At 52.5% G+C, this 12057-nt stretch overlaps 1 protein-coding gene across 1 annotated transcript in view; it reads left to right on the top strand.

The window, feature by feature from the left end:
• Positions 1 to 5353, top strand: part of LOC127750205 (frizzled-2-like) — a 14391-nt gene extending 9038 nt beyond the window's left edge. The window contains exons 2-4 of the mRNA XM_052271169.1: positions 1975 to 2491; positions 2576 to 2843; positions 2933 to 5353. Coding sequence (XP_052127129.1) covers positions 1975 to 2491; positions 2576 to 2843; positions 2933 to 4072 — 1925 coding nt within the window. The 3' untranslated portion in view covers positions 4073 to 5353. The remainder of the gene's footprint in view (positions 1 to 1974; positions 2492 to 2575; positions 2844 to 2932) is intronic.
• Positions 5354 to 12057: the final 6704 nt, after the last annotated feature.

The raw sequence follows: 12057 nt of genomic DNA, 5'->3' as shown, positions 1-12057 counted from the left end.
GGGGTGTATGGTTTTAAAAAAATCTGGTGAAAGATATGGATTCCTCTCGACAAAAGAAAACAATATTGTCTTATGCTCGAAGACAATCCGAATCGAAATGGAGGAGCTGTTATCCCTCTAAGTAAAAAAGTATGCAAAAACGTCATACTTTTTGTGCTTTTTCGTTAAAATCTTTGATATTTCGCATCGGATCGTTTCAGTGCATAAGACATTTCTTTCTTAACTCTTTGAGAGGAGTCGGATGCTGGTCTTAGATTTTAAATGTGATCATTTTGAAATTTTGGCCCTAATTTGGAGTTTTTATTAAATATAATTTCGTTTCCATCTATTTTTAATTGTCACATTATATTACAAAAAGAAATGTCGAGAAGTCTTTTAAACAAACAGCCATCTTTCTTAGATGATTTTTACTTGTAATGAACCGAACAATAAGAGAGCCAGCTTCGGAAACTCTGGGTGGGATAAGCCTTGACATGATTTGCATAAGAAATACTATTTCCTTATATCAATTAGCACTGGTTGGAGTTACATTGTATCTAAAGATATCCATATAAAATAGTTGTGGCATCACAACTACTCTCCATCCCAACATGAAGTTAACTTTGCTACTCGTCAACTTCTATTCTTCAAAAATGCCCATTGCGTTCTGGGAATTACATGTCCTAGCTTTTTTAAATTGGAAGTTTGCGCTTACCTCAAGTGGCAGAATGTAATTTCAACCTCTTTACTATCCTTAATGATATTATTTCAAACAAGATCAGTCCAGCCAGTAGTAATTGAAATTAGGAAATGGAACTTGTCGTTCTGATTAAATCAGGTTTCATCCTACCCAGGATTGCGATGCTGTCTTCAATATTGTTCGGTCCATTGCTAGTTCATATCAATTTGTGGAAGTCAGTTTTGTTTAATAGCCTTCCTGACATTTCATTCAGTGATATAAGGTGACCTTGCTAGTAGAAATTCTAGTTGTGAACAATATTATATTTGATAAAAACTAACTAAATTAGGTTCAAATTTTCAAAATGGTCAGATTAAAAATCCGAAACTAGATTTGGATTCCTCTTAAAAAGTTAAGAAAGGAATATCTTGTGCACGGAAACGATACGAGCGGAAATGGCGAAGATATTGACCGTTCAAAAGTGTATATGGGCCAAAAGCGGCCAAATGTGATCTTTGAATCTTTGAAAGCCAATAACTGCGGTATTTCGATTCGGATCGCCTTCGATCATAAGACATTTTCGTTTTCTTTTGTCAAGACGAATCCAAATCAGTCATCATATTTTTTTTCACCCCACTTTTATCCTTCCCCCTCCCCGCTCGATTACGTAAACCATTTCCGAAAATCACTTTTTTATTTCACACTGGACACTCGTAAAACTTTGTAGGGAGGGTTTTGCAACCTAAAAACTACTAAAACCACATTCACTTTTACCATTTGACAATTTGATCACTCATAACGAAGCTTTAAAGTCGCGAGGTGCGCGAAGTAGCCTCGCGCGAGTCCGGCCTGAGCTGCCATCTGCTGCCAACTGCTGAACATCTAATTCATTCAAATTATTATTTCAAACTCTATCAATCGAAAAGTTCTCTCGTGTTTAGAAGGCTCGTGATTTGTAGTTTGCGAAACATATTCGCTTTTAACGATACTTGCTACAGCGTAAGAGGAGTGGTTGATTCTCACACACAGACAGACTCACGACCAAGACCTCCTCGGGTCCCTTGTTCAGGAGAGCTTCGCTTCGCTCAGCAATAATATATTCATTCTAACCAGAGTTCAATTTTAAATTATATGCCTCATCCCATTTCCCCCTGTTCACCAGACTGTCAAGTTCAACTAAATGAAATATTTTAACAAAACATTCTTAGATTATGTGCTTTTACAAACTATAAGATAGTCCAACCAAATCACATCTCGTATCATCTGCTTCCACGATTCGTCCCTTGACGAAGCTTTTTTTTTTCCGAATGGCCTAGGGACGGCGCCTAACTCGCTCGGCTCTCTGTGTTTGCAGGACGAGGCTGGCCTCGAGTTGCACCAGTTCTGGCCGCTGGTGGAGATCAAGTGCGCGGTGGACCTCAAGTTCTTCCTGTGCTCGCTGTACGCGCCCATCTGCATCCCGGACTACCCGCAGCCGCTGCCCGCGTGCCGCTGGGTGTGCGAGCGCGCCAAGGACGGCTGCCAGCCGCTCATGCAGCAGTACGGCTTCCAGTGGCCCAAGCGCATGAACTGCGACAAGCTGCCCGTGTACGGCGACCCCGACAACCTGTGCATGCAGCCGGACAACCAGCCCGGCCCGGAGATGGGCGACATGCCTGGGCACGGCCGCGGGCCCGGGGCTGGGGGCAGGCACCCCGGCCCCACCAAGAGGCCGCCCTCGGGGGGCAGCCTGTTCCCGACGGCGTCGCCCAAGTGCAAGCCGGGCAAGAACGGCAAGGGTTGCGATCGCGGCGGTGCGAGCCACGGACCCCCAGGACGGGAGTGCGCCTGCAGGTGAGTTAGTTCTCCACGGCGTTCTACCTTTCTCGGACGTTTTTGCCATTTTCACTTATTTCGTCCGGTGTTTTCACTCTTCAGGTGTCGACACCCGCTGGTGCAGCTGGAGCGCAACTCGTCTTGGTACAACCGCAACATCAGCGTGGCCGGCGTGGAGAACTGCGCGTTCCCGTGCCGTAGTGTCTTTTTCTCCCAGGAGGAGAAGGACTTCGCCGAGGTGTGGATCTCGCTGTGGTCTGGTCTGTGCGCACTGTCCACCTTTATGACCATCACGACGTTTCTCATCGACCGACAACGCTTCAAATACCCTGAGAGACCCATTGTCTTCTTGTCTGGCTGCTACCTTATGGTGAGTATGATCTTGAACGCGACCCTCTCTCGCCATTCCAGTGTTGACGTTGAACTTATGCTCTAAAAATACAATTTTTGCTCCTGCAGGTGAGCGTGGGCTTCCTGATCCGCGTGGGTCTTGGCCACGACGAGGTGGCTTGCGAGGGCGGCATGATCCGCTTCAGCGCGCACGCTCACGGGCCGCACAACCAGGGCCAGGGCCCCGTGGCGTGCACCATCGTCTTCCTGCTCGTCTACTACTTCGGCATGGCGTCCTCCGTCTGGTGGGTGGTGCTGACGCTGACCTGGTTCCTGGCCGCGGGTCTCAAGTGGGGCAACGAGGCCATCGCCGGCTACTCGCAGTACTTCCACCTGGCGGCCTGGCTGGTGCCGACGGTCCAGACGGTGGCTGTGCTCGTGATGGCCGCGGTGGACGGGGACCCCGTCGCCGGCATCTGCTACGTGGGCAACCAGAACGCCGACAACCTGCGCGTGTTCGTGCTGGCACCCCTGCTGCTGTACCTGGTGCTGGGACTGTCCTTCTTGATCGGCGGCTTCGTGTCACTCTTCCGCATCAGGAGCGTCATCAAGCAGCAGGGCGGCATGGGCGGCCGCAGCAAGGCCTACAAGCTGGAGAAGCTCATGATCCGCATCGGCATCTTCAGCGTGCTGTACGCCGTGCCCGCCACCATCGTCATCGGCTGCCACCTCTACGAGAGCTCGCTCTTCACGGACTGGATGACGCCGCTGGCGTGCCAGTGCGGTGCGACGCCCGCGACGCCTCAGCGCCCCCTGTACTCGGTGCTCATGCTCAAGTACTTCATGGCGCTGGCGGTGGGCATCACGTCGGGCGTCTGGATCTGGTCCGGCAAGACTCTCGACTCGTGGCGCCGCCTGTGGGCGCGGCTGTGCGGGCGCCGGCCGCTGGGCGGGCCCGGGGGCGCGGGCTGCGGGGGCAGCGTGCTGATCGCCAAGCCCCGCCACCCGCACTCGCACCCCCGCCTGCTGCCCATGCCGCTGCCGCCGCACTCCACGGGCGTGGGGTCCTCGCTGCTGAGCGCGCCCAGCCTGCACGTCAACCCCCACGGCAGCCACGGCGTGGGTCTCGGCCACGACCCCGGTCACGGCGCGCCCAACGTGCAGAGCTCGCTGGAAAATATCCAGTTAGCGATTTCTGAGGCGTTCGCGCCCCGTGAGGCGTTGGGCGTTCACGTGAGGCGTGAAGCGTTTGTCACCACAACAATTTGAATCTGAGAGTTTAGCGTTTATGCCTTTATCTCCTACTTCGCGAGGTTTTCGATTCAAATTTTTGTGGTGACAATACTTGACCACCATTACTCTTTCTATAATTTGAGCCAGTACTCTGAAAAGCGTTAAGCGCTCTTTAACTATGTCACATTCCGAAGTACTGGCTCAAATTATAGAAAGAGTAATGGTGGTCGAGTATTGTCACCACAAAAATTTGAATCGAAAACCTCGCGAAGTAGGAGATAAATGCATAAACGCTAAACGCCTCACCTGAATGCCCAACGCCTCACGCAGCGCGAACGCCTCAAAAATCGCTAACTCGCTAACTGGATATCTTCCAGGGCCACCTCCACCTCCGGGGACCTCTCATACGGGCCCATCTAAGCGCAGCGCGGCCCAATGCAGTGCAGGTGCAGAGTGACGATCCAAGTGTAAACGTGACGCAGAGGGTGAACAGTGCGGGGAACTGAAGAGGAACCGTTGAGAAATTGTGACATGACAGGGACTTCTGGCGGTGTTGCGCCTCCCCATGTACCAATTTTCGGTATCTGTGGAAGATCGAATGATCAACAGTCTCCGTCCAGAGCCCAGTGCGAAAAAATAATTAATTCGACATCGAAACGACGTCGAAACGATGTCGAAATGGTTGAATCGACGTCGAAACGACGTAGTTTCGCTATGAATTTCGCACTGGGAGTGCTCGTCTAACTTATTTGAGAACTTCAGTTCCTCTCACTGTCTCCGAGAGTCAACCTTGAATTCGTATGTGTGTTGTTTGTGTGAATGCGTGTGTGCCTTTGAGTGTTGTGAAATGGAAAAGTCTTTTTACAGCAGTCATGGAACAAGAAGCCATTGTCCGTTTTACTGCCAAAGCATATGCAGTGACTGTGTTTCAGATTTGCCATCCTATTCTAGGTAAACATTTTTTCCAAACATGGAGCTCCCTTCATTATAATGTATTATTATTTTTCAAACGTCATGAAATGGCATAGACTGTGCTAAACAACGTACTGATTAAAGTTTAGCCTTAATCATATAGTCATCCACTGTTTGTGTGTGATGACTTGATCTTCAATATGTACAAATGCATTTTCATAAAATTGTTTTAGTTTGTAGTTTTACTAACTCTTGCATATTGTCTAGAAATGAGATCATGCCAACACTATCCTGAAGAACAGGCAAATTTTGTGTAAAGAACCGTTGATTTTCCTCTTTAGTCCTTTTGTTTTTGTTTCAATGAGTGTATTTTGTACGTTTAAAGAAAAATCTATGTTGCAAGAAGTTTAGAATATGTTCTTTTCTGGTTTGGCACCATTCAATGTTTCCCCAAAACTCGACAGAAAAACCTGAGTAATTATTTAGGCCGTTCCATTTTTAAGGGTCAACTCGCGAATCTTTTGCGAACGCGGTTAAAATGAAACTATATGTCGAGTTCTCTCGCGCCACGCCGCGCCACGCCTACTTTCCAACGATACCACCCAAAATTCTCTGCGGCGTCGGGAACCATGCGCAAGTCACTGTTTTAGAGTTTGGCAACTTTCGCGCCAATTCGCCACCAACATGTTCTTCGTCCTGTTCCGCCACCGCCGCGCGTACCGGGTGATTCAGAGAAGACGCAGGTGCGGGCGGGTTTGCCTATCCTCGACTCGGCGGGCGCACGGTTCCCCTCCTCACCTCTCCCCAGACCTGGACCCGTGCGCCCGCCGAGACGAGGATAGGCAAACCCGCCCGCACCTGCGTCTTCTCTGAATCACCCGGTACGGTGGCGATGCCTCGCCGTCCAGAGACACCCTAGGGTAGGTACTTGATACTCGACAGGTCAAAAGTGATCTATACAGTACGGCACCGGCTGGCCCAAGCAGTGCACGGCCGGAAGAACTTCGTACGAAGGCCGCGGGGAGAACACCACAACCACACACTTGCCGGGGTTGAGCGAGCCACCCCCCGCGAGCAGGCGGCGCGTCAGCAGGGTGACAGCAGGCTGCAGAGCGCGGACCGCGGCAGTCGCCGTGACGCCCGAGGCGCGGAGAACAATATCATCAGCATATTCATCAGCCAAGCAACCAGCCGGCAGCGGCCGGGTAAGAAACCTCTTCTCAAAGATATAGAAGAAGGGGGACAGGACCGCCCCCTGATCCAGACCGACGAAGGAGACCCGGGGGCCCAGGACCTCTCCGTCAAATGCAGCCGACAGGTGGCGCTCGCGAAGCAGGGCCGCCACGTTGTCGATGAGGATCCGCGGCGCGCCTGCCGCAAATAGTTCTTGCACCAGCAGTTCCGGCCGAACAGAGTTATAGGCGCCCTCCACGTCAGCGAAGAAGGCCGCCACAAAGCGCCCCTCCACCCGGGCGTCATACACGGAGGTCAGGAAGGAGCCGACCGAGTCGGCCGTACCCATGCCCTTCCGGAAGCCGCTCTGAGCAGGGTTCAACAACCCCCGCGACTCGGCCCACCATTCCAGGCGCGGCTGGATCATACGCTCAAAGACCTTATACAGGACCGAGGCCAGAGCGATCGGCCGGTACGAGGACGCAGAGTCAGGGTCCTTCCCCGGCTTCTTGATGGGCACCAGCAAAATGCGGCGCCACTCCCTCGGGTGCGTGGCAGTAGACCAGAAGTGGTTGTAGAGGGCCGTAAGGCAGGCGAGGGCGTCCGGGGGGAGATGCCGGAGCATTGCAGCAGTCACCCCGTCCATCCCAGGGGCCGTGTCCTTGGCCCGCCAAATGGCCGACCGCACCGCCGCCACCGTGAAAGGCGGGGAAAAATCCAGTTCATCTTCGGCCCGCGTGGGGCCCTGCGGACAGAACCGCTCCGGGGGTGGTTCCATGCCATCCGGCGAGTACTTGGTCAAGAAGTCCTCCAGCCATTCGCCCCTGGAGGGGTTGGGCTCGGGCTGGTTGCTGTATCGGCGAGCCATGCGCCACAAAACGTGCATGCTGTCCTTGGCGGGGGGGAGGCCAGAGACAAAGTCCCTCCAACCGTCCCGCTTAGCATTCTGAATAACACGGTCAGCGTCCGCAGACACCCGAACAAGGTCCTCGTACAACGCCGGTGTGCGGTCCCGACGAAAAGCGCGCCGAGCTTCAACCCGCCGCTGCACCGCATCAGTGCAGGCCTGGGTCCACCAAGCCTGCGGGACATGTCGCGTCGCACTCGAGCCGGCGTGCCGTCGCCGGAACGTCGCGTCCTCAGCGTCAGAAAGCAACGCCACAAAGGCCTGATACTGACGGAGCCCCACCGGCTGGCGCCACACCCGCGCACCGTGCTGCTCCAGATAATCCTCGTAGGGGGCCCACGACGCGTCCTTGGGGATGGACCAGCGCCGCGTGCTATAGAAGCGCCGAGTAACCACTCCACCGCCCAACCCCGAGCCGAGGCGGACGAGACAAGGAAAGTGATCGCTGCCGTAGGTGTCCTCAAGGACGGACCACTCCGCCTGGAGGCCAAGAGGGGCGGACACGATGGCCAAGTCCACCGCAGTATCCCGTTGGCCGACGCGCCCCTGTCTGGTGCAGGTGCCGTCGTTCAGGAGGACGAAGTCCGAGCCAAGGAGCCAGTCGTAGAGGAGCCGGCCGCGGCCGTCTTCAAGAGAAGGGTCCCAAGCCGGGTGATGGCAGTTGAAATCACCGAGGAGAACGACGGGCCCAGGGAGACCCTGTTCGAGAGCTCGCCAGGCCGCGAAAGGGGCCGCGGCGTCCTGTCGGACATACACCGACGCCACCGTAACAGTAGCACGGCCGACAGCAACAGTGGCAGCAACTAGGTCAACCCCGTACTCCGGGGGTAGCTGGAAATCCAGGGGCCGAAAGACGAGGTCCGAGTGGAGCAGCAGAGCCACCCCCGGGGGCCGAGGGCGGCTAGGATGAAGCAAGTGATATCGCCCGATCCGGCGAAAATGCAGGGGAAAACGTGCCTCTTGCAGCGCACAAACTTGGACCTCTTGGTCAGCCAGGAGCTGAAGCAGCGCCCCAGTGCGCCGCAGGGCCGACGCCGCGTTCCAAGAGAGGGCCCTAAGATCCATGGACAGTAGAGTGAACCAGCAACTTGCGGGAGACGTATTCGGCGTCAGGGGTGAAACCGGCCGGTTCCCGGCGGACCTCCACGAGAAGGAAATTAACCAGAGAGACAAGCGCCGGAAGTAGAGCAGCAAATCCCCCCGCAGCAGTGGGGGTGGGAGGGGACCCATCAGCGCCCACGGCGCCAGCCACGAGCTGAGAATGTGCCTGACAAAGAGAGCAGGTACTGCAGGCCCGCGAGCCGGCACCGGCTCCAGGGGGTGGGACAGGAGTGTCTGCTGAAGAAACAGGGAGGGGCGGGAAAGCCCCCGCACCCCCAGGCGGGTCGGTCGGAAGAACAGGTGCAGCTTTGGCCGCCGCGGCGTACGACAGGTTCTTGGTCGCCATGACAGTCTTGATCTCCTTCTCCCGCCCCCACATTAGTGGTCCTCCTGTGAGAGGTACGCAGAGCAGTCGAGCGGCAGCCAATCACAGCGCTTTGGTGTTCCACGGGCGCGGCCATACCCCAAAATCACCCTGTGCGAGGCTAGGAGCGGCCATAACCTCCCTCGCTCCACCTCGAGTTTTCAGATATTAATTTCTTTCACAATTCTCTTCGCACCGCCGCGAGACATGACTCATTTTAAATGTGAGACTTGCAGGAGCTCATAAATTATATAACTCGCCCGCTTTTAGCCAAAATCTGCTGACAACAACGATTACCAAGCGCGGAGCTGGCGCGCGCTTTCTGCTAGTCCTAGTCTCGCACAGGGGGTCTCCAGCCCCATGGAACACCAGCCGCCAGCTCTGCGTACCTCTCACAGGAGGGCCACTACCCCACATGGGGCAAGACCGATCCGTCGCCGCATGGCTCCCCTTGCAATTCCGGCAGCGGGCTGCGTCCGCAGTGCAGGCCGCCGCCGCCGCGGCGTGATCAGCGCCGCCGCATCGACCGCAGACCTGCTGCGCCCGGCTGCGGCACTGCCACTTCTTGTGTCCAAAAAGCAAACATTTCTCGCACTGCACGACAGGTGGGACATAGACGTGCACCTTGATGCGGAGACCATACAGGACGACATACTCCGGGAGCTCCGTCCCGCAGAAGGTGAGACGCCACGAGCCGGAGTCCACCCACTCCCCGGTTGGACTACGCCGTTTGAGCCGGTCCGCCGAAAGCAGTACACCGAAGTTGGGAATGTGGAAATCCGGGGCGTGGAAGTCCCATGCCTGAACAGAGGGCCAAAGCCCGCGTAGAACGCCGACTCGATTAACCAGCACCGACGGATTATAGCACACCCAGCCAAGCTCTTGGAAGAAATCTCGGGCAACGAAGGCATTAGCTTGTTCAGCGGTAGAGAAGTACAACTTGACCCGACTCTTCCCCCCACGTTGCATGTTGACATACGACACCTTGGCATGAGCGAGCTTGCGGGCGAGACCCACCGGGTCGAACTCACCAGGAGAAGCAGAGTCAGCCCCATCAACAAACACCAGGTAAGGCCCCGGAGCATCCCGGGGGAAGCGGTTTTCCGTCGGGAAGCGACAAGGCCGGGCCAAAACAGAGTCCAATCCGTCGTCCACGCCGCCGGTTGAGGAGGCTGCAGCGGGGGCCGGAGAAGGGCTTCCTGCAGCAGACCTCTTGCTAGGCACCTCGCCGGGCGATTGTTTCTTACGTCTCCGCTTCTTAGACTCGCCGACGGGCGTAAATCCCTCGTCGCTACCCCCGCCCTCATTCTGACTGTCTTGAGACGGCTCGTCGTCATCTTCTTGCATGGCCCACACACAAGTTCAGAAAAGGAGGGGAAGGGAAGGGGAGAGAGCGAGGGAAAGCCGTCCGCACACCACCAGAGCTACACCGGAAGTCTGCTCCATGTACACTTCCCCCTGTGAAAATATTGGAGATTAATAATCTACAAAAGCAAATTGTTGGTACGTTCAAACTCACTTGGTCCACCGCCGCCGCCCGCGGCTGCGCGCTGGTCGACGCATGCGCAGAAGCGCTCTGCCACTGAGAGCCGGCGCGCGGCAGTGCGATTTCAAACATGACGACAATTTGCTTTTAAATATCTCCGAAACAACAAATAACACACTCGCAGATTTTCCATATGCTTTTCCTTGATGAATAAGGAATTTTTCAAACCTGGGTTGGTGGCCGGCAGTGGATAGGGTTTTTGTTGACGTCTGTTTTTAGTGTGAGGTTAGGATACTTTTCAATCTTTTAACTACAAATCTATGGCTTAAAAATACAAAAAAATAACTAACATACGCCAAATTTTGTGACCTTTCTGACCCTGTGCTTGGTTTTACGATCCGGCGAGTATTTCACGAGAAACGAGTCAAAATGTGAGACCGTGTCACACCCGAGATCGCCATTTTCAGCCTTTAATATCTTTGTTCCCTTTCATATTTAAATCAAATCACTGTACACATAGTCGGCTTTGAGCTTATTTCTTCGCGCCCTGCAAGTTTCAACCCGGTCCGACAAAGTACGGTAGGGTTTTTTCGTTCCGTAAGTTGACGTGGACTCCTGGTGGTCCACGCACTGAGCGGCGGGGCGGGGCGGGTGGGGCGCCAACTGGTGAGCCCGCCGCCGGGTCGCGGGCCGGGCCGGTGTGGTGCGTCCCGTCCCCTCCCTCTAAGGGAAGGCCTTCCGCCTCCGCTACCCTGACTCACCCTCTTGGATCTAACGGCTGCACTCGGTTCAATGGTTCGTTTCGCCCTACCCCTAAGGTGCTACCCAAAGGAGTGACCCATAAAGTACTCCGTGATTCGCTGTAAAGAAACTGCCAAGTTTCGCCTGTGGGCGCTCTCAGAAAAAAAAAATATAGTAGATAAAAATAAATAGTTATGCCAAAGCTGCATATGTTTTCACTTCGTCTTCAGATTTATCAGGGTGCTGCTGGTAAATTAATAGATGTGGAACAGGTAACTCATCAGAAAATGAAATGGATGAATGAAAGATTAAAATATCACGAGCAACTTTGAAGTGGTCTGGATATGTTTTAAAAGCGGAAAAACTGATGAAAATGAAAGAAACACTTTGCAGTGAGCAGAGCAACTAAAAAATTAATGAGTAAAATGTGGTTTAAAACAAGATGGAGCAGGAAGATACCTACAATAATGGCACAACATGATATAACATAGATAAAATACAGACCAAACATTTGTTTTCAAAATTTAACAAAGAGATTTAGCATTGTCATTAGTTATTGGCACTGGCACAGGTATCATACACAGCTCATTGGATCTGTGATAAGCAGATCATACATCAGAATGCACCATTGACATAAAATGGAATTACATATCCCATTTTATGATCTGAGGGATGGAAAATGAAATGACACTGGTGCCAGAAGATAAATATTGACATATGACAAATAAAATGATATTTTTTAAACTGTAGGTGAAAATATCTTCATACAGTAACTACTATTTCAGAACATACAGAACAACTGATGGGTTCGGGTAACCCATATATTTATGGAAACTCAACTTTTTCAGTCATATAATACACATATTTTTACTGTAACTATCTATCAAACTTTAAAATTATTTGTGACTTTAACCAAAACAAAACAAGTATATTTTAACAAGCCAGAGCAGATCAAATGTTTTACGACCAATACAAGCATAGGTAGTAAAAGTAGAAGAAAATCAAAGTCCTTGTCAGTCCCTTAATTTTCAAATTATTTGAATGGCTAGCCAAATAAAATTTCTCATCACACATAGGTGTGCCCCACGACACAGTCAGTCTTCCCTAACAACCACTCAGAACAATTTCCGTTTCACACCTGAAAGCTTACTAATTTAAGAAATGAATGAGATCAAACACTAGAAAGCTACTGGAGGGGGATCTCATTTCACAAGAAGGCAACTGATTTCAACAGTTCAACAGTTCATTTGCCATTTGACAAAACTGACAATTCCATAAAGAGAGGAAAATTATAAATCAATTGGTCAAAGATAAAGTAATGAAAGCAGTCTTTTAAA

Source organism: Frankliniella occidentalis, unplaced genomic scaffold (genome assembly GCF_000697945.3).
Source record: "Frankliniella occidentalis isolate FOCC.00 unplaced genomic scaffold, Focc_3.1 Scaffold151, whole genome shotgun sequence".
NCBI lineage: Eukaryota > Metazoa > Arthropoda > Insecta > Thysanoptera > Thripidae > Frankliniella > Frankliniella occidentalis.
The sequence above is the reverse complement of the archived record's forward strand: the minus strand, read 5'-3'. Positions and strand labels throughout refer to the sequence as shown.